The 24,078-nt window shown below is 33.6% G+C and overlaps 1 protein-coding gene across 2 annotated transcripts in view; it reads right to left on the bottom strand.

Moving 5' to 3' along the window:
• ADGRL2 (adhesion G protein-coupled receptor L2) overlaps nucleotides 1-24,078 on the bottom strand; it is a 630,223-nt gene that overhangs the window by 149,096 nt on the left and 457,049 nt on the right. For both annotated transcript variants that reach the window (XM_046010332.1, XM_046010339.1), the window contains one exon: nucleotides 6,757-6,929. In XM_046010332.1, coding sequence (XP_045866288.1) covers nucleotides 6,757-6,829 — 73 coding nt within the window. In that variant the 5' untranslated portion in view covers nucleotides 6,830-6,929. The remainder of the gene's footprint in view (nucleotides 1-6,756; nucleotides 6,930-24,078) is intronic.

Below are 24,078 nucleotides of genomic sequence, written 5' to 3' on the forward strand. Positions count from 1 at the left end.
AAAAAGAAACGTGCCATGGTTATGTTAAAGTCCTACAATTAGGAACAGTTTTAAAAGCTTATTTCAATTTCCTAATTTTTTATCTTTTCTCATAACAATGTATTACATTCAAAATCAGAAGAAGGAAAAAGTACTTTTAGGGAAAAAAAAAAAAAGCCCTTCAAACAAGAATAATGGCAGACATAAAAGTCAAACTCAGTAGAGTCCCATGCTGATAAGGAGGGATTATAAATGTTGTTTTTGCTTCCTGAAGCTCTGATATGGAATTCCCTTCTCAGCCTTACATTTTAGCCAAGAGATCCCAGGGCCGGCGCTAGGTATTCTCCTGGAATCACTTCTGTCAAGTTGACAAAAGGAGTTCAAGAATAGGGTTGAAAGATGTCATGAGATATTCACTAATCCACACTGATGTCTAATACATGTAGACCGCACGGCTGTCATATGTCATTCTCTGTCATGCAAGAGGTGAAAAGAAAATAAAGAGTACCATAGGGTACCAAGCATATGTTTCAGTAAAACACTCCCTTAGTAATGTGGCAGATAAATCGGTTCTTGGAGACATACCAGTTCTACATTAATACTCCGAAGTGCTCAGTCATTTGTATTATCGTATTCTTTAATACCATAACCTAAGTATATAACATATGAAAAACTGAAAAGGTATATTAATTCAGAAAATGAAACAAAAGATTCATCAAAACTGAAATTACTCATTAAGGAGTAATTAACACAATTACTGTTTGGCAAAATTAAGATGCGTTACATGCTTCCTATGCTTTTAATTAAGCTACCTTAATAACACTGTTCTTTCAAAAAATATAACAACTGTGATAAATTCCCAATATGGATGTAAAATCAATACTTCAAATATTTACTCTGATATGGACAAGTTCATAACCTCTTTACTTTTAGCAAAGTATTGTTTCATAAAACAGATTTATTTATTTAGCATTTGATGCAGTCTTTTCTGTCAGAAAACGGAGGCTTGTAAAAATTGAACAGCCACACAATACACTGTTATTGAGGTCTGCTGGGTGGCTGTTGTGTGTGACACACTGATTTATAACACTTTTCCACCAGCAACAGACCTACCTGTGAATCAACACAGAGTGTGGATAAATAAACATTTTCTAACATGGGAAAAGAACAAAAGAGCATGAAATAGGGTAGAGAATGGGAAGAAAGTGGGAAATCAAACACTGGAATTTAATCTTCAATATATGAAATATGGCATATTTTGACACTGAATATTGGTACATAAGATGACAAATGTATATTCTAAACTAACTTTTTAAAAGATGCTCATGTCTCCTAGTAAGTTTAGTCTTAATTTTTTTTCAACTTTGAGTCATATTCTGAACAAATAAACCTTATTCTTAAATCCTGGTAGTAATACAATAACGCATTTGGTTTTTACAAGATAAGAAGCAACATTATATTATTTGTAAATGGCATTAATATTTATATGTTTAAAACTGAATTACATCACTACCTATGCAGAGGAAAGCTGCTGCAATCAAATTGCATTACACTCATATAATACAATAAAATGTCCTAAGAGCAATATAGTTGGGTACTTTCTCAAGGAGTTAAATCACATTGATCTGCACTAAACGTATAAATAAAATCATTATTTTAAAAAATGCATTGTTTTAAACCAGTGTTAATTTACATAATTTGTGAATTTAAAAAATAAGGTTACATTTGCTATGCAGCCAACATAGATACGCTGTACGATTCCTATTAATTTAATGGGAGTTGTGACTCCCATTAAGTTTAATAGGAGTCATATGGCCAAATCTTCAAATACCTTGCTGAAAATTTACTTGCTAGCTTTCAACTAATCAAAAATATACTGAGATGAACAAAAGTAGTCAATTTTGCTAGATTGGGAAATCTAAAGTCCCTACAGTAAGTCAATTCAGCATTTTCACAGCAACGGCCATATAGTTATTCCCAACAAGAAAAAGAACAAGGTTATCACAATGAAGAGACAAATTGAAGCAAGGGTTTAGGAGCTCTGAAAATGTAACAATTACTCCTAACAGAAAATATGTTCTGTTTTTTACAATCTGGAGCCAAGTTTTCCATTTTTTTTCCTTCTCAATATATTGTCAAGAAAGAGGGGGAAAAATCCCTTTTAGAGCCTAAAATTATGACCAAGAAGTGTCATCAGAGGAGTAAGACACCATATGAAAAGATACAGATAGTAACTCCTAGTAATCAACTGGTTACTATTCTGGAATCACAGTGAATTAAATCGTAATTTTTAAAAAAAACTCTTTCAAAAAAGTAACTTTATATCCATATCCACATCTCTACACCTCAGCTCAAACTACAATGGTCAAGTGTGATGCTGAGGGACATTAGTGTCATCCCTCAAATCTGTCAGAAATGCAATGCTTGGGCCCCACCCTGGGCCTTCTAAGTAATTCTAATGCTCTTAAGAATCACTACAGTGTTTTATTCTACACCATGCTGTTTTCCATTGACTTTTTTGTCTCTACCCCCATGCTCACCACTGCCTTTACACAACTTGGTCAACTCATACTGAGTCAGCTCAAGCATCATGATCACTTCAGCTGGAAGCCTTTCCTTATATATATCCAGCCACCTCCTCCCCTTCATCCCAATGAGTATCATCATCATGGCACTTACTACCCTGGTATTACAACTGTTTATTAACCTCTCAAAAATTTCGGGTTTTTTATGTGATGGATATAAAATGAGTACTTACTACAAGCCAGGCATTGTTCTGGGCACTTGGACACACTGATGAAATAAAGAACCAAAAACAACTGTTGCCCTTGTGATGCTGACATAGTGTGTGTATGATATATATTTTATATATTTTCTTATATGTGTATGTAAATAAAAGAAAGAATGAATACAGACAGGTCTGAATTATTGTAATCCTTCTTAAGTTTAACCTTGGATAAAAAGCTCCTACTCCTGGGGCGCCTGGGTGGCTCAGTGGGATAAAGCCTCTGCCTTTGGCTCAGGTCAGGATCTCAGTGTCTTGGGATCAAGCCCCACATTGGGCTCTCTGCTCCGCAGGGAGCCTGCTTCCCCCTCTCTCTCTGCCTGCCTCTCTATCTACTTGTGATCTCTCTCTGTCAAATAAATAAATAAAATCTTAAAAAAAAAAAAAAAGCTACTACTCCTTCCAAATTATGGACCAGGAAATATTTATATGACTAAAACAGTTTTTTAATTCATACTTAATGCCTAGATCTACTTTTTTCCATCACTCAACTAGCAAAAAGACCCTACAACCAAACATCATTTTTCAGTAAGATATCATTAACACAAAAGTTACTGTAAAATATGCTTAGAGAATTTAAAAGTACATTTAAAACTGGTTAAGACACTTTCTACACCGATATTCTTAAAATTTCTGGATGTATGTAAAACTAAGCGGTAAGGCTGTATCTTGCATAGCTGGCATTTATATGGACATAACATTCTTTTTTGAAATAATGATAAACAACAATGTAATCTGAACTAATTAAAATTTTGACTAATGAAATCTAATTAAATACTCACTGCATAAAGAAGTCAACCTGAAACCCATTTTAAAACCGACTTTGCTGAAGAACTGCTATTATTTGTAACTTGTCACTTGAGCAAGTCTTCACATGTCTGACTTATGCTTGCCAGGGCTCCATTATATAGCATAATTTAATTCTCTAGGACACAAAAATTCAATTTACTTTCTTACTTACTGATACATGATACCACAGTGGTTACTCTGCTTATAAAAATTGGCCAAAAAAAATCAAAGCATACCAGTTTCTCAACAAAACTGATTTTTGAAGGGCTTGAGATTAGTTCTGTAGGAATAAAATCAATTCTAAGAAAAACTTACAAAGTATTTTGAAAGTCTGATCTTTCATAATCATTTTTATTTGGAAATTCTAAACAATTTTCTAAAATACACAGGGGAAAAGAGACTAAGAATAAATAAAACATTGTTCTTATTTTGCAAAAACAAGTAAATTTAAGGGGTGAGACTTGATTATTCAATACTAGCTGACAAAGTTAGAGATAAAGGGAGAGAAGCTAATTCTAACAATTAAATCTTTATGTAATTAGATTTTACTGTGGTTAAAAACTTAAAAAACTGTTTCGTAGTTTGCTCTTCACTGTGTACCCAAAACATAACATATTTATAATATTCATCTGAACATAAAACACATAAGTCCTTGCAAATGTGGAAATTTACCTCTCATAAGTATAGATGTAATAACTCTAAAATTAGGTTTGGGCTTTAAAATAACATACTAAAGTGAAACACTACTGCAAAGAGGAGGAAAAATAAAATCTCTGAAAAAGGCAAGTCCATCACTAAATATAATACACGCTTGTTCTGCTTTATTTTTATCTTAATTAGCTACTATCACTTAAAATCTTGTGTATCAAGAAAAGTCAGAAAAGTCAGAAGTCTGGCAAAACCAGGCTAAATTCTGGCATGGCAATCACAGGTCCTCTGGCAAGCATTTCCCTGCCTACTGCAGACCTTCACTGGCCTGCTCCCCTGACTTCGCCTGCTTGGCAGCAGTAAGTACCTGAGGTTTCTGCCCCTGCACAGGACCGTGAACTCCTCAAGAAGCAGAAACTGTGCCTTGCGCATTTCAGAATTCTAAGAACCTGGCTCAATTTCGTCACTCAGTAAATGAGAAAGGAAGAAACCACCTAGGAAACTTTATCTAAGTCATAACTGTAAGATTCCAGAAACTAATACAAAAAGTGTTCATCTCTGTGAGATTTGAAAAGGTAACCATCATGCAGGGGCTCTGAAGAAACTTAATGGGCTGAATGGTTAAATTTATAACTCCTTTCCTGTGTTCTCACACCTAACTTTGATTGGTTTTCTCTATAGGTGTTCACAGAACATTATCTGCTTTCGGGCAATAAAGGACTATCATGTCATGTAAAACTTTACTAAGACAAAACCACGTGATGCTGGATCAGTATTCTAACAGTGTGCATTAACTGTGTCTACTCTCACAGCTAGCAGTGTGGATTCCTCCCAGTTTCTTTTTACCCGTAGGAGGGAGCTGCTTCAAAAGCAACACCCCCTGGCCTGATGCGCCAAAAATGAAATTTCTCTTAACAGCAGATATGAATCCTGACCTGATAGGTGACACTAGAAATAAAACTGCAGTATCTCATGAAAAAGTCTCTGTTTGCTAGCACCCCCGCTGAGTTAAGCTACTGTGCCAGCAAAGTGGTCTCTATCTTGATTGGAAATTTTTTCATTATGTGGACTAATGAGCCATTGGTCCACACCTGGAATCTTTTTTAAATGTATAAAAACATTCAAACATAACAGCAGGAATTCAGTTCGTTTCCACCCCTCCCCCCAAAAAACAGATGCAAAATTATAGACTATACACAAGATTTTCTGAACAATCCAACCCAGAGATTCATATTCTTAAACTCAGTTTCTCCTTGTTGTTTATCATTATGGTACTATTCATTCAGACATGCTGCATTTTACTGTTAAATTTGTTATCTTTCAGTTCTGATGCGAAGAGCATTATCTTCTAAAAACAGAATATTAACCCATTTGTAACTTTCAAGCTTGACTTAAATCCAAGTGAACATTACTTACTTTCTAAATACAGAATTTATTTTAAAAGTATTCCTAAATTTGTCATTTATTTGAATTATTAAGTTATGTCAATACTGAAAAGAGGGGACTGGGAAGGTAAGAAGATTATGATGAAATATAATTTGGGGACAGCAATCCAAATAAAATTCTTTCAGCAAAATTAAAATGCTAACACCGAAGCTTATTACAAAGATACTGGAATAATAAGCTTCTATTATTTGGGAGCTGCCACTTACCTCCACCTATCATTTTGTTACTAGGTATAAATAGGATCACTTAAAAATACATATACAATCAATTTTAAAATTCTAAAGTATTTTCTTCAAGAATATTTAATTGGGACAAATAAAATCCATGCGTTTCTCAGAGATTTTGTATTCTTCACAGATTTTACAAGATTAATATAGTTTCACGCTGAATACATAACTACCACTATCAAGTAGCTATAAAATTAACATATCTTAGCTCCATATTAACTTCTGACCTGCTCTATAAAAAGCACCTGAAAGGGTGTTATTTTCACATGGAAATAATATGTAAGACTAAAGAAATAACAGATACTAAGAAAATCATATAATTGGTAAATGATGGTTTCTATTATTTCACTAAGCCTCAAAAGTGTTTATTTCTTTAAAAGGAAGGTCCATCTTCAAAAAGATATAAATAACATTCAAAAGGAAGCACTACAAATAAAAAAACATCTTCCAGAAGATATGAAAAAACTTTATTTAGGAGTTTTAGAACTAAACTATGACTCCACTTAAGAAGCCAGCAAACTAAAGAAGTAAAAACACTGACATGAAATACTTTCAATTTTACTGGAATAAATTTAGTCGATAAGTCTAAAATACATACCAAAGCAAAGTTTTCATTTACTTCTCTTGGGATATTAACAATAATATTTTACAAATTTATGTGAAACATAAATTCAGATTTCTAGCACTTTCTTCACTACTATAGTTGTGTGTAATGAAAATAAATTCAACCACCAAAAAAAAAAGAATTTGACAGTCGGGAAATCTTCTTAACAGCTACTTTTTAAAATAAAACTCATTCTAGCCACTTCTGTATAGAGAATACTGCATAGTTTAAACCAAGTTCACCCAGATTTAAAAAATAAAATTTAAATTGCAACTTACCTACTGTATTCGGTAAGAAGCTGATTATAATGACAAACCACAGACTTCGCATTCTGCAACCAGAAGACACCATTATTGATCCCTTTAAATATTTTCTTTGTATTCCTTAATGAATCTAGTTATAAATGCCCAGCTTCATCGAACCCAGCAGTCTGCATCATTGATCCTCATATCTGAAAAACAAACAAATCCATCATTTACTCTTATGGTCCTGTTACGTCACAAAAGAAACACAAAAATAATAAGTCTCTCTCTCTTTCCCTGTCTCAATCCATCTCCTAAGTATAAAATTTTATTTTAAAATGGTATGTATTTTGACTCTATATCCAATATGAGAGCTGCTCCTACATACTGGATATCTGAGCCTTAAAAGAATGTAAAGAAAACAATCAAAGCTTGAAAAACATTTATAGATAACTATGACATATGAATTCGTAGAACAGCTATATAAATCCCTAATGATTTTTTTCTTTGAAAAACTTAGGAAGTCATTCGAGAACAATACATCTCTCTATGCCACACATCAGTCTTTTTATCAAATTACTAGCTTTAGTATATGTTAAACACATATATGTAATATATATTATATATAGTATAAAAAATTTTATAAATACCTGTAATTTTTTTGTTCATTTCTAGTGATGGTAACAGTAATATTATCTACTATTTTATCCCGTTATCTTGCAGGACAGACTAGAGATAAATTAAGCAGTTTATTTTCTATACAAGGAAGTACACATGGGTGTATGTAATTTATATAATAATGACATCCTAAAAAATCACATTCCTAAACACCATATATCAAATTGCTATTATTACTGTTATTCATAGACGGAGCAGTTTAATAAAGGGTCTCTTAACTATTTCATTTTAAAGTTTCAGATTTTCATATATTGGGGTTTTTTTATAGCAAAGTATAATTTAGTAAGATTGAACCTGTATCCTTGAGCAGGTTGGTCCATCCACTAGACCCAAATAAAACCCCAAGACTATGATGATTGTTTCTCCAAGGCTATAACACTATTTTTCTAAAAACTGGGAGAAGAGTAAAGAATATAAAACCTGGAGCCAAGTCTAATTCTGACTAGCCCTTAAGAATCCAGTTCTTCAACTGGAGAGGCTACAAAAACTTGAGAAGCATGACTTAATCAGAATTCTCAGTTCCTAGGACAAAAGACCAGGTTATTTGCTGGGTTCTACTGAAGTGTTTCACTTCTTCCTAGGTTAACAGGAGGAATCAGAGTAAATACTAGCCCTACAATACACATAAATGCAGACAATTCTCAAATACATCCAGCCTCCTGGTCTAGCCTTGAGGGTAGAAAATTAACAAAATTTTCCTTTAAAGGGATATCTTAACGGTTTCTTCATACCAACTTCTGAAATTTCCTTCTAAATAATACTCTTACCAAGTTCTCTCAATCTACCCTTCATCTGCTGCAGATAAAGAGTTTCTTAAAGTGGGGGAATGAGGGGAATATCCCCCATTCTGAAGCTGTATCTATAAAAAAGGAACTCATATAATTTAGATCTTGTCACAAAAGCATAAAAACTTTTAGAAAAAAGTTCCTAGATAACCCTGTAGTTCTGTTCTTTCTCATTATCTGAGCTACTCTGCATTTGCTACATGCTTCATGCATCATATGTGATTCTATTAGTAGTTTACTATATCCTATTATCAGTTCACTATATTCTATTATCAGTTGACTATGATGTAACTTCAATGGAAAAGCAGTGAGATACTAAATGGTTTGGAACACTTATTACCCTACAAAGTCGCTATCTTGCTTCCCCAACAACCACACCAAAAAGAATGTAAAAAGTTAATCTGAAGCTATTATCCAATGTTTAAATATAGAGAACCATAAAAATCACAGATGAAACTAGCAAGGTATTTCCATAATACACAGTTGGTTTTATCATGCCTATAGTTTCAGGGATGAAACTGCTTCCCTATACAGCCCAATTTTTAGCTGTCTCTGAAGCTACTGAAGACATCTAGGTATCATGATGAAGGGAGTCAGAAATGTTATTACCCGGTTCTGAGAACATTTCAGATGATTCTGTGCCCAGAGAAATAAGACAAAAAGAGGAAACTTCCTCTCCTGAATACCAAAAATATTTAAAAAATGATATATCAAAAATTAATCTGATGGGGAAACATGGCACACAAACCTTGTAGAATCGGCAATCTCTTTTCTTTTTTCACATTGAACTCCCAAAGACCATTCAAAAGACAAAACCCAAATGAAGCTGCAGTTTATGAGTGCTATGGTCAAGTACTTGCCTTAAAACTGCGAGCTATTTTATATAAAGCATAAAGAGAAGTCCGATAATTTCGTGACCTGTCAGACTGAAAAGGCTAATCAAGAAACAACTTTTTTTTAAAAAAGATTTTATTTATTTATTTGACGGAGAGAGACACAGCCAGAGAGAGCACAGCACAAGCAGGAGGAATGGGGGAGGCAGAAGCAGGCTTCCCACTGAGCAGGGAGCCCCCTATTTGGGGCTTGATCCCAGCACCCCGGGATCATGACCTGAGCAGAAGGCAGACACTTAATGACTGAGCCACTCAAGCGCCCCAAGAAACAACTTCTTATATCCTCCATATCGTTCAAGGATCTGACCAAGCAATCAGAGTAATTTTAATGTCATGGATGAGGCACATTAATTAGTACACATGAAATTAAATCAGCCTCTGGACTTGCTCCTGATTTGAGCAAGTCCAAATTCTGCTTGTAAGGAGTATTTTCATTTCAATGACATGTATACAGGCTGCCCGCCCACATGCACACAACTCTTGAACACATTCCTACATTCTTAAAGCAATCCAAGTTTAGTCTGTCTTCGGTCATCTGCTATTTGAAAGAGTCCTTGTTTGTGGGGAGAAAGGGAAGGAAGAAATCAGAGACTGATGACTGCTTTGTAGGAAACAGATGCCAAGATAGGAAAACCTCTGTTAGTAAAGGGAAAATGAGGAGGAAACCGCACAACCAAGACCTCTTTTGTGGTCGTTGGCCAAAGCAGATATTTCATGAGCTGATTCTAACTATACTAAAAATTTAAGTGTATTCTTAAGGATCTTAATGTGAAACACAATTTTAAGGTTTGAGAATGTGAAACAATTTTAAAATTACACTGTAGTCAATTATGACACTTAGTATAGATGATTGTTTCTAACAAATAGAAACAAGTTCTGGAATGTAATAAAATCATGGTTTTCTTTATGCAAATAAAGCTTACGTCCATCTGTGCAATAAGTAAAAAGAATATCAAATTTATTTTTCTCACCCTACAATCTATATCCAATCATCTTTACATCAAACAGAATTATTTATGAAAATTCAAGCTTTAAATGCAATTTTGAAAACTAAAGTCCAAAGATTTTATCGTTGTGATCCAAATGAAGAACAACCTTCCATTAAAAAAAGTCAATGAAAATTCAAATACTTAACAAACCACAATCAGTTAAAGATAGAATGAATAAATAATCAAACATGGTGAAACTAATCTTAGGAAAACATTGCTCCTAACCAAAGTGGAGCCAAAGGACACTTACAGTGTAAGTGTAAATGTAAGTAAATGTAGCTAGCTAACAGACTCCTCCAAACATTTTACCTGCAAAATGAAGCTCAGCAAAATCTTCTCATAATGCAAAACAAAAACGAGGAAGAGATCAGAAAAGCTATTAAATTTCCTTTCAATGAACAGAAAAGATTAAGTAACTCTCCATACTCATAACCAGTTTGTCCTTAAATTTTGGAAAACCTCTTTCCAAAACCTTTGTTGAGGAAAAAACTGTGACTATAAAGGCACAGGAGACAGATCAAACTCCACTTAATGCTAAGTAAAGGTTCATTTCTTAATAAAATCAGAAACACTTCTACTTAAACTATAAATGACCTGGTTTTTAAAATCCCAACCCACTTCTAATGTACAACCTTGCTTTTATCCTTCAAGTAAGAAGGTAAAACTCAAACAATTTTTTTTAAGATTTTATTTATTTATTTGACAGACAGAGATCACAAGTAGGCAGAGAGAGAGGAGGAAGCAGTTTCCCCTCTGAGCAGAGAGCCCGATGTGGGGCTCGATCTCAACACCCTGAGATCACAACCTGAGCCGAAGGCAGAGGCTTTAACCCACTGAGCCACCCAGGAGCCCCAAATTCAAACAATTTTATCCTAGTCTTAGTTCTATCAAACCTCAGTCAAGATTTTTTTTTTTTTTTTTTAGATCTACACATCTTAACGACACTGTCATGTAGAGCGTCAATTAATGCATCCTTACTACTAAATCTTCCAAAGCGGAAAAATGACTTCCAGGAATACACCTCAGCACTGCTTATACTCCTCGATGTTTTATACACTACTTAACAACGTACAGTCAGGTGTAGTCCTTCAAACAGTAACCTGCTTATATTTATCAGCTGCATAAAACATCCCATGCTTTAAACTGTCAGCAAAATTAGGAAAGTATTACTAACCAGTTTTAGCATTCATGTGTTTATGTTATAGTACCAGGAAATCACATTTAACCTCATGTGCAACGTGCCTGTTCAGCAAAAATAGAAAACAAAACAAAACAAAAAAAAAAACCTGTTTGTTTTTAAGTATCAATGAAAGAGGCAGACTAGACCATGCTTCAGATTAATTAAAGGAAAAGATAATTTAAGGTTTTCTTTTTTTTTTTTTTAAAGATTTTACAGCTTAACTAAGGTTGATATTCTATTAGGAGTAAAGCCAACATAAAGATTCATATCCAAAGCTTTATCTTTTAATTTCTACTTACAGACACTGAGGTACTAAGACCACTAGATGATAAACCCAAAAACAACTAAAGCATGAGAACAGGGAAAGAAAAGCACCATCTAAGTATGAGACCTACCAAAGTCACCCATCCTTGTTATTATACACTAATGCTGTGTAAAAGGAAACATCAATGCTTATTCTATGCCCTAAATGTATGTCAGCACTAAATGAAAGCCAAAGAAGTTATGTACAAAATCAGTCTTTCTAATCTTACTTGCACTATAAAATTATAATTATGAAATGGAACGTACTAGCAAAAGAGAGCTGCTATTCTACATTTTGCCCATACAAACAACAAAAATGGATAACACTAACCCCATTATGCCCCCAAGGAGACTTAGAAAATGAAAAATAAATTAGTTTAATTTCAATCTAAATCTCATTCGGGGTATTCACTTTCCAGAAATATCTTATGTGTGGGCTTGACAGGCCAGAACTCCCCCTTCTTGTTAACATCGTAGAAAACACTGACACTCTTGGGAGTTTTCTTTCAATAAGTTGTCTAAGTAAAACCCTTGCTATTGGTAATCAGTGAGCTTATTTTAGCTCCAGACATTCAACGTTCTTTTGTGTTTCAGTTTATTTTCTTTCCTTTCACGAAGATAGTATGAGGCTGGGAATGCTGATAGAGATTTTAAAACCACATGGCAAACCACAAGTCGTCACCCTCTTTCTCCGTTTCATTTCTGTGAACACTGGTATCAAGTCCAGAGTACTTTAATTAAACTATTTATGCCTAAGTCCCCTTAACATTCATTACTGGTCTTACCCTTTACTGAAACTTCCGCACTGAGAGGGAATAAATTCTTCTAGGTTTTAGAGCAGAGAGGGGAAGAGCTCAGGAATGCTCCTAGAAAATTACATCAGCAATCCGCTATAACATCTACCAGCCATGCTGAGCATGCAAGAGTCTCATAGCTGTGGACACTTGGAGGCACAGTGCAGGGCAGTCTGCCATTCTCTTCATTAAAATCCTTCCAGTTGAAATAATAAAAACAAATTGCTGTCATTTTCAAATCAACGTAGGGGACATTTTAGGACTGAACATAAACTTGCAAATTAAGTCTCAAAAGAAAAAAACAAACAAACAAAAAAAGAAGTTACCTGCCCAGTTCAAAATACCACCTATATCATAAAAAGTTGATGGCTTCAATTTTTCTACCAAAAAAAAAAAAAAAATCATTAAATCTGCTTGTTGAAGGTATTTTGTATTTATTGTTAAATTATAATCCACTTTCAATACAAGAAGTTAGTTTTTTCCCCATTTGGGGGAAAGGAAAAGGTATTTTTATCTTTATTCTTTTCAAATTTTATTTATTTATTTGACAGACAGAGAACACAAACAGGGGGAGAAGCAGGCTCCCAGCTGAGCAGGAAGCCCCACACAGGGCTCAGTCCCAGGACCATGACCCCAGCCACAGGCAGACACCCAACCACTGAGCCACCCGGGCACCTTGGGAAAGGTATTTTTAAATGGCAGTCCTCTCCATCTTTAAGACATTCTATTTCCTCATAACTTCTAATAGTCCAGAATTCTTATGCAATTTTTTTAGTTAAATACAAATTATGGGTACTACAGCCTAAAATTATTTCCTGGATGCCTACTATGGGCAAAACACTAAATTATACATCACATATTCATGAAGAATATGTATTCGTCATGAGATCAATATTATAAAGATCAGAAATCTGAGCCTCAAAGAGGAAAAGTTCAACTCGATTAAAGTTATTTAGCTAGCAAGTAGCAGAGCTTGAATTCTAATTAAGGCTAATTAGAAATCCATTCTTTCTGCTAGCCACTACATTATTCATTCAACAAATATTTACTGAGCATCTATTATGTGGTGGGTACTAAGGAACAAAAGAGATAAAACTCCTTACACTTGGGAGATTACATTCCAGCTCAAAAATAACCCTTCCCCCAAAAAAGCTATAAGTGCCTGGTACACAATTAGGTCTAAATAGTTGATTCACAAGACTTCATGAAATCTTCACAACTTGAAGAAATAGATATTTTGCCATAAATTAATCACATAATCTGTTCAAGGACAGTAAGTAAATACCTGTGCTGGGATATAAACCCATGTTCTAAAACCATTATTGCCACTAATTAGGTAGTTCAGATAAACTTACTTTATGTTTTATCATCTTTCCCTTTAGAATAAAAAATGGAAGTAAAACAAAGGCATTTTGGGATTGGGAAAATGACAAAATACCAAAAGAATAATAAGCTGATTTTCAAAATGTTTACATTTGTAAAACTAACATCCCTTAGGTAATGATAGCTAAATGTTAACTTAATTTTTATTATTTCTAGTCAAGCTATCTTAATTTCATTCAGTTATAGTGCTATTTAAATTAACAAACTATTCTTAACTAATAAGTCTTAGCAGCCAAAATACCTGTGAAGTTGCTTACAAGTCAAACAATGAGCTTAAGTATTTCCAACAATTATAATTAATAAATCCTAACAGTCCTGGAAAGAATGTTTTCACATTAACATCTATAATATTATGGACTAATCATTCATTGTTCAGGCAAACAAAAAAGAAAAAAATCTTATGTTGCTCATGAGATTCAGTCTTATGTTTGGCTCACTGCACTGGATCCTTTGTTCATAAATCATTGTTACTAGTCATTCCCTCAATCAATATTCAGATTCCCTCTTGGTCTATATATATAACCACTAAATGAAATAATAATGACCCAGGATCTGTTGTATATTAGATCATCAATATCACCATCAGAGATTTCTTAGAGATAATTAGGTAATCTGAGTAAAGTATGTCAAATGATCTTAAAAATAAATATGAAAAATTATTACGAATACAGAGTAAGAAGCTGAAGAAAACTTTGTGAAGTATAGCACATTGCCTTATGTAATCAATAAACAATACAACTCATTTGCAAGCTATGTCAATATATAGTGTTATACAAACTTAGAATTTTCACTTCTCAAATAAAATAGATTATATTAACAATATAATCACATGTTCATCCAGTTTAGGTCAATGAATATCTAGTGATTACATTCTAGATATTTCTGATATTGAGTACTGGAAGGAATGTTACTTATTTGTTAATTATTTTTACCTTATATATTATTAGTTGGTCCTGTGTTAGGTCCAAAAGGAATTATAATACAGAATAAGATATGGTTGCCACATTCAAAAAGTTAATAATCTTCTAAGGAGAATTAGAAATTGAAGAAAATACCTAAGACCCAAACTATGCATTAGTTAATAATTGTTATAATTCCCCCCAAACTCTATGGTAACAAAATGTATTTCATACCAAAATAGAGAGAAGAGAAATATAAAAGGAGTTTCTGGACCTGTGTTTCTCCTGAGATGTGCACCTAGATCAACCAACATCATCTAGACAGCAAGAGTCCAAAATTGAGATCAGGAGCAAACTCTGGAATCCAGACTTAACCTACCACTGTGAAAGTTGATACAATTCACAAACATGTAGTCCCGAAGTCCACCAACTATATATGAGTGTAGGAACAGACAATAAATCTACTATCTCATCATTTTCCCAATTATTCCAATTATACATTTATGGTCCTGATTCCACTTTAAGTAATCTTAGAGAAGAATTTTAGGGGTTATTGCAATATGTTTCACTAAGGGCTTGTCCCATCTCTCAGAATATGTCTCAGCAATTATTCTAATAATTCACATTCTAAAAATATCTAAAGGAGTTGCTATTTCAGAAAAACATTTTTTGAAACCTAGTTATACATGATCACATTGGCAGCCATAATAATAATAACCTAAGTTACTCAGCTCACATATTTCACACTCTGACTTCACTGGAAAACTACATATGATCAAAAAGCAAGATGACATCTGGGACTTCTTCCAGAAAAAGCAAATTTTTTGCCTTAGCCAGGGTTGCTGTCCATCAAACCCTATGTTCCATACCATATAAATCTGTGTGTACAAGTAAAACTAAGACAACAGCATTTTACTGAGTTGTAAAAAATATGTTTCAATTATTTCTGAAAATTAATTAACACTATTCAAGTTGTAGCCTAAGTATAAGAACAGAACAGACTCTTACTTTATTGTTAAACACATTCTGTATAGTTGGTATGGCTGACTCCTCTAAAAAACATTAGGACTTAGATGGGAAGGCAAGAAAAATAATCATGGACAAATTATTAAGAAGTAGTAATGGACTGGGTTATTCTAAATGGTTGTTAAACACACACACACAAAATAAAAACTCTAGTTCATTAAAAAGTTGAAATCAGGTTGTATGTGCTAATGCTTCTTAACTACTCAATCATGGAGTGGGGGAGGTATGTGGTTTTTAGAAAAGGGATTTGCAACTTTAAAATATAATTTTATAGTCTCTATTAAAATTTCAAATAATATTAAAGTGGTAATGAAAGAATAATGTTTAATAGAAAATATAGGTTATAAACAGCTGAGAGAAACTGACTAGAAGCTTGAATTAACTTGCCAAGACCCTTTTTTTTTTTTTTTAGATTTTATTTATTTATTTGAGAGAGAAAGCACAAGTTGGGGGAGGGGAGAAGATCAGGAGGCAGAGGGAGAAGCAGACTCCCTACTGAGCAGGAAGTCCAATGCACAGAACTCCATGCCAGGACCCTGAGATCATGACCTGAGACAAAGGTAGATGGCTTAACTGATTGAGCCCCCCAGGTGCCCCAAGACTCTCTTAGTTAATAAATAACTAATGTATTTTGTAATATTTCAACAAATTTTTTAAAATTTCCAAATCAGAAAACTTTGAGGAAAATATATTGTTATTAGGCTGTATATAAAGAAAAGCAAAAAGCTGTACTTAATAACTACCACTGATGATAACTAGTGAGGCTTCAAATCTCATAAGCTAAAACTTATCAATAGTATCCCATTATGTTTGTAAAGATTAGAAGCAAGGGATTGTGTAGACTGATATGACAGAGCAGGTATCAGGAAACATTTTTTACAAATGACCAAATGGTAAATATTGTAGGCTTTAGGGACTCTATAGTCTCTGCCATTATAGCATGAAACCTGCCATAGACAATGTGTAATAATGAATGAGCATGGCTGTTGGCCAATAAACTACCACAAAAAATAGTCACCCAGCAATAGTTTGCCAAGCCCCAGCTGTAGACGAACTGGCAGGAAGAAGATAACTAAATGCAGTTCAGTCAAGTAATGAACTGACCAGTAACTATCAATGTCTGCCAACATAATCAAACCAATTTTAGTCTGTTATTTCAAGAAATTAATTTAAATGTTAATGTAAAGGTAAATTAAGCATGCTGGAATGAGAAAAATAAAACAAAGCAACGTTATACCGACCAAAACAAATGAGTGTTTCACTGTGTGTGTATAACAAAGCCATTATGTACAGCTTACAGTATCTGGGGAGAAACTCCAGAAAAGAAAATAAAGGACATTACCACAGTAACCTATCTTGCTACTTTGTTTGGCAGAAGAGAATGTAAAACCAATCAAAACAGTAAGTAATGGAAGACTGAAAAGTAATGAGGTTTGGACAAGACCCCTGAGGTATTCTGCCATTAGCATGATGGTTTCAAATAGCTGTTGGTAAAAGTGGCTTCAGACTCCTGAAATTTCTGTCACCATTGCTACTCACCCACATGAAATACTGGATATACCCCAGTTCCACACTGGATTCAACAGGAAACTGCTAAATTCTAATTTGCTGAATTTCTGCTAGAAAGCTAAAAATTCTACAAGGCCAGAATCACCAATCTTAATTCCAAAAAATTATTAAGTCACAATAAATACACACACTTCTTTTGGAACACAAGTATTTTTACAGCTTTCCAATTCCCTGTATCTAGATTCTCCCCAATAAAAATATTTTAAGTGTTACTAATACAGTAAATATTTTTATTTTCTGCAATCTAATGTTCCTTAAAATTGAATAGCCATCTTATAACATATCATAAGAGGAAGAATAATATTTCTAAGCTACAATTAATAGGTATCACTAAAATACATGAAGGCTAAACTTTTCTGTCAATATTATATATAAGACAAAAGAGTGGAAAAGGTTACAAATTTTTAATAAGAGCATTATATTATGGTAGTAATAATCTAGGTGTTTTACTGAAAGTGAAGTGGATTACTGAAAATGAAATTTTAAAATGTCCTTTCCATTTTACAGATAACACAAAATGACTTTTTTTCATGTCTCTAGCGATAAGGATAAATTTGCCACACATTTAAATGGTGCCTTCACCCTTTCCACTCTGGCTCATGAATTAATAATTCAGTGACATTAATACAAGAAGATAAATGATAAAAAGGTTAAGGCGCATGGGCCAACCATACACACATACTTCTTTTAGCACAGTTAATACTTCTCTGCCAATTATAGCTAAAACTTTTTAACAGTTTTCGATAGCGTTTTTACAATCTAAGTAGCAGCTTATGCACACACAATTTCACACAATTCAGGCTTAATAAATCTCCTGCTGGTACCAAACAATCATTCTAGGGGATTAAAGTGCAACATCTGTTAACATTAATAATGTTTTATATAGTCGTATGTATTAAAGAAGCCTCTACTCCATTATTAGTCTCCTAAAAAACCTTCTAGACCAATATACTGATTTAGCACGAATTATATACATACTGATTTAGCACGAATTATATATATATATCCCTCAATTGGTGACTTATAACAACAAAGAAATGCATTAGTATGAAATGGTAAAAGAAAAAATTTCATTCTCTGTGAAGTAACGGGGTTTTTTTGAACCAAACTTAACTAATTGTATTTGAGTTTGCATGTGCAGATATATACACACAAATGAAATTAGCTCAGTCTCTAATAGTTTTTAAAACCCAAAATTCTCGGTAACATTACTCATTGTAAATTTCAGTAAGCCAATGTTCTGTAAATATAAAAGGTACTTCAATGTAAGGTGGCACACATTCACTCCCAGCTGACTCTCTCTGAAATGTCTTAATCCCCTCTCACGGATTTCATTCCCAGGGCCCTAACACCTTCTCTCTAAACTTGTGTAAAAACCTCAAAGGTGATTCTTCACCCTCCATCCAACTTGCTAATCTCCGCTGGAGTAATCTTCCTAATTTCACTCAACAACATAAAAATGTGTAAAACTGGAACCAATCCCAGAGATCACTTCATACATACAACAAAGACAAGACTTGGGGTTTTGAGTTGACAAAGGCAGATCGCAGAACAGCTGGTTTTTAAATTTCCCGTTAAGTCACATATATTGTCTTGCTGTAATTCAATTATCACAACAAATCTAGTATCTCTATCTTAACAACAGGGAAATTACAACTGGGGGCTGAAGGAGTAGTAAATGGAAAGTTTAATAAAAAGTGGCAAAAAGCAGAACTAGGAATCGAGTCCAAATAGATCTAATTTCAAAAATACTTAAACACTCTGCTTCTGTCAAATTTATTTGCTTGGTAATTCTGAATATGCCCTTGGAACTGATTTTTACCAAGATACCCATATACAAAGCATCACCCTCCTTTCCACCTAAGGAAATTTATACGGATTTCATAAGTTTAAAAACCACCTAAACCATAAAGCCAACCTGACCGCCTCAAGGTGGAAAAATCCTTCCTTCCACAAATTCCTATAGTCATCATCCATATCATTTGGATGGTAGGTGATCTTGGGTTATCTTAGGACTCCCCTTCAATTAAGCTTTTAAACTATTTTTAAAAACTTTTGTCCAAATTTCTCATATTTATCTTTCTTCAATATACTTTCTTCAATATAAAGTCTCTTCAAACCAAACCAAAAGGTTTGGTTTCCAACATACTTTGTTCAAAACACTGAGGCTGATACTACAAGCAATACAAGGATACAGAAGATAAGGAAATGAAACAAAGACACAAATAACTACAAATTACTTCAATGTAATTAAGAAGAGTAAGTGGTCCTCGCTTTAATCGAATCTGATATGTAGCATAATATCCTGGTGATTAACAGTGAATATACAATAAATTAAACAGGCTTCTGGAAATCACTATTTTTTAATGGATTTCCTTTTTTAGCTAACATCTAAGCTTGAGAATGACCATCATTCATTTATTTCCTGTTCTTCCTCTTTAGAAATTAGGGAGATTCAGTTTTTGGACCAAAGGAGGCTTGCCCTCACCTCTGTACCTTTCTTGGCATACTTATGGTGTTCCTTCTGTCCAAAATCCCCTCTGCCACTTGTTCCCTGGCCAACGACTATTCTTTTTCCAATACTCAGTGTAGGCCTGTGACTAAACTCTCTCCTTCCCCTAAACCTTAGCACACACAGCAAAAGAGCACTACCATTTGTGTGCATAGCACAACCTGCTATATCACAAAATATCATCTCAAATTATTGTAAGCTAACTGAAAACAGAACCCATGGCTTTCACATCTATACTCTCAGTGCTAGGCAGCTTTGCCTAATGCTTGGCAAATAGTACATAACAAATGCTTTTGACAGAAAGAAAGGAAAATAGGGAAGAAAGGAGAAAGCTGTGAATGAATAAACGGAACTACAGATGCAAAGTAAAGACCATGAATGGTGGAAAGAATAAAGAAAAGTGAATGGAATCCAGAAACTAATGTGTGAAAGAATCATAATATTTTAAAAGTAGAAACAAATAAATAATAAAAAAAATAAAAGTAGAAACAAATGAAAATCTCCTAGAATAGGGTTTTTCAAGGATTGTTCTTCCTACACAAGACTATTTTTAATTAAATGTTTAATTAAACATTGAGAATGCTTATTTAAAAGACAAAATAAAAAATGAATGTTTTTCAGAAAGCTTAATTTACCACTGTTTGGCATAAAACACTAACATTTTAATCCCTTATAGAAGCCAAATAAACTGAGCCTCCTTATTATAAAAGCGAAACAGGAAGGTCACAATTAATGGGGAAACTAAACCTACACATCAGCTCTAACCAAAACCAAACTACAGAAAAATAATCTCTTGATGGAAGAGATTTTTCCTTAAAATACTTGAAAGTCTGAGGTGCCTATGTGGCGTAGTCAGTTAAGCATCTAACTCCTGGTTTCAGCTCAGGGTGCTGGGATCAAGCCCTGCGTCTGGCTCCGTGCTCAGCAGACAGTCTGCTTGAGACTCTCTTCCTTTCCCTCTGCCCTTTCCCGCAACTCCCTGTTCTCTTTCTCACTTTCTAAAATAAAAGAAATCTTTAAGTAAAATAAAATACTTGAAAATTTAATAGAATCTATGAAAACAATTTGTAATTTTAAATATTTTAAATAATTTAAAACTTCAAGTATTATGAAATATGAAGCTCTATGAAATTATGTTAGAAATGCCTGATAAATAAGCTTTTAAATAAAAAAAGACTGGGTATACTAAAAAAATAGACACTGATTTTCAAAGTACACCAAAAAATACAAGAAATTTTTTTCTTGCAAAACTTTTTGACAAGGTAGGCTTCACATCTACATATTGGCCCAGCAATATTTGGAATTTGGAGAAATGCTATTTCCGTATCAGTAATTTTTTTGTAATTGTAAAAGTTCCCTTAAAGGTGAAAGTTTTTAAATAGAGAGCAACACATGGATACAACATACTCTTATCACCATTCAGAACAAAGAATGGGAAAATTAAAATCCACACCTCTTTTCTCTCCCAAAATTATGAGACTGACCTTTAGCACTCCAATTCAATGCCAGTTTGAGGGCTTGTACCTCACCTCTAAATGAAAAGACAATACATTTCACAATGGGAATTACACCTCAGCCTTACTTTGCAATTAAGTTACCTGATATTGCCTATAAAGCACGCGGCATTATAGGTTATTTCTTTTTGGTATTATGTTTTGCTGAGGCTGTTGAAAAACCACAGCAATTTCCAAATCCTAACTTTCCACCCTTCCTCAAACCAAAATTTGCAATTTAATCCACTTTAATATATGAATCAAGCACTGATAATAAATCTAAGCAGCTTGTTTGCAGAAAGATATCTGAATATTAAATATGAAATTTAACAGGTTTTAATAATTAGACTCTGTAAGTTGTATAATATATATATGTCTGTCCTAATTTGGGAAGATGCACTTCTCACATAACACTCATCAAACTGAATATAAGAAACTGCTCTGGCATTTCACTAAATTAAAATCTTGAAACCCTACAGCTACAATGTGCAAATTTAGAATTTATTAATACTTTAAATCAAATCATAGTTATTATTCAGTTTCATATAATGCAATTTATAGTAGTCTTCTGCCGTAAGTGCAAGAACACAATGAGATTTTAATCAGAATCTAGTGTTAGTCACTAAAACACATTTTGGAAGGTAACAACCACCACGACCACCCTCCAGAAAAACTATCATTTAACAGTTAAAAGATAAAAATTATCCACCTGTGATACCCACGGAGGAAAGGAATTGTGGAAGAATGGCTCCTTACATACCAGAAAATGTTTCTAAACCTCAGATTTAGGCTACCCTTACTAGAAACTTATATGAGATATTAAATGCTATTTTTTTCATGGTTTGCTAAATGCCTAGATGGTTAAAACATGGATTTGTTAAAATATTTTGTCACAATTTTTCTTTATGTATTTTATCTCATGACCATTAAAATATATTTTTAAACATTTCTATTATTCTTATGGTTTCCTTTACCAATTAAAAAACTAAAATTCACACTAGAATATCAATACCCACGTTTAGTTAACCTCCCTTTATTTCCTGTTGATTACCTTATGCAAATCTATCTTCAGCATAACTGGTCAACCAGAAGAAAAAAGAAGTCAGCCTTCATACCAGGGCACAGTTCTGACAAGCAGCCTCTACTGACTTCCTTTTAAAACTGTTAATACATGGGAGGATCCTAATCTTTGCGATGACTTGGGGGCAGGGATTTTGAAACTGTGATTGTAGGTCAGGGGGAAGAACTACAAAAAAAAAGAGTTCTACTTGCATATTTTCCATATGGTAATTCAATCAGATATCAGATTATAATAAAATGAGGAAAATTATCCATCTTCACACAGTAAAAGTGGAAGCAGATGTTTTTAGGTGGGTGGGTAGGCATCAACATTTGTTTTCAGTCTCAGAACATCAATTTTGATAAAGGCAAATCAGGTCAATCACTGATTTATCACCTAAAGAAGACACCAACAAAAACAGAAAACTCTGAGCAAAACTTAAAAAAGGAGGAAGAGAGAATCTCCCAACAAAAATGAGGAAAAAATAAAACAAATCTAAAGAGTGAAAATGGATCCCAAACAACAGGAGCCACTTAAATATGTGAACCAAATTTAATCCACATCAATAATGATAATAGCAAGTATTTACTGTGAGCTTTCCACGTATGAAGCTCTATTAAACTCTGATAAGTGTATCACATTTTTTCTCTATTATATGTAAATAAGAATACGTTCAGATTAACACTGAAAAATCAGTACTAACTCTTGTATTACTACCATTATCATTCTTATATCTAAGACAGGAATCGGAAATTGGTTAGGTTCTAGGCCAATTTACTGTGATCTTTATTAACATAAATGACAACTATTTATTCAAAAACATATTGAGAGCCTACTCTGAATTAATAACTGATGATAGGTGCTGATAGGTGCTTGTGGTTGTTGTTTAGCCTTGTCACCCATAACTAACGAGCTATAAACCTAAAAGTTATTACTGGGTCTAAAGTATTGAAAAGCTATTGAGGAAATAATTGCAATTATTCTTAATAATGAATAAGATGTAGCTAGGAAATTTTCTAGGTGCCAACAGAATAAATAAATAAGTTCATGCTAACAAAAAGAGAAAGCCACAATAAATTGTAATGAATTACCAAGAAAGATCTTTGAGGGCACAGAAATTCCTAAAGCTTTCCCAAAAGGGACAAGACTTGTATCTAAGGAAACCTAAGAATATCAAATTAGTTTGTGAAAGAGCTATTAAGAACGTTAATAAAATGGCCCTCAACAAAGCCAAAAGTATTCTTTCACAAAATAAAAATTTCTCTCTAACCAGACTTTAATAACTGATTTTTGCAAGTCTTGATTACCTTAGAAGAAACGTCACACGAAATACAAATAAACAAACCAAAAACCTAAATCTTATAGCCTTAAATCCACATAATAAAATTTTTCATTTTAATCAGCAGTTGAAGAAACATGAGTATCATTTAAAACATATATAGGTACATACTCAAGAATATTTCCAGGAACATCTGTAAAGGAAGCGTATACTATTTTTTCACAAATGTAACATTTAAAATATGCATATCAACTTGAAGCAATTTTTTTCGACCACTGGTATTATTTAGGCATAATGCATGCACCTCAAAGTACGGGCAAGAAAATGGACTCATTCTTTCTCCTTGCTCTCAAGCAAGCTAATGGCAGGAATGAATGAAGTTTCAAACCTGCGTTTGATTTCTAGCTCTCTTTCTACCCCACATTCAATTACCAAATTCTACCCCATCATTACAAAAATTTTCCCGTCTATAGCCATTGCTTCGCACCTGGACTGTCATCCACACCTTCTAAAGT

Source organism: Meles meles, chromosome 1, assembly GCF_922984935.1.
Source record: "Meles meles chromosome 1, mMelMel3.1 paternal haplotype, whole genome shotgun sequence".
Taxonomy (NCBI): Eukaryota; Metazoa; Chordata; class Mammalia; order Carnivora; family Mustelidae; genus Meles; species Meles meles.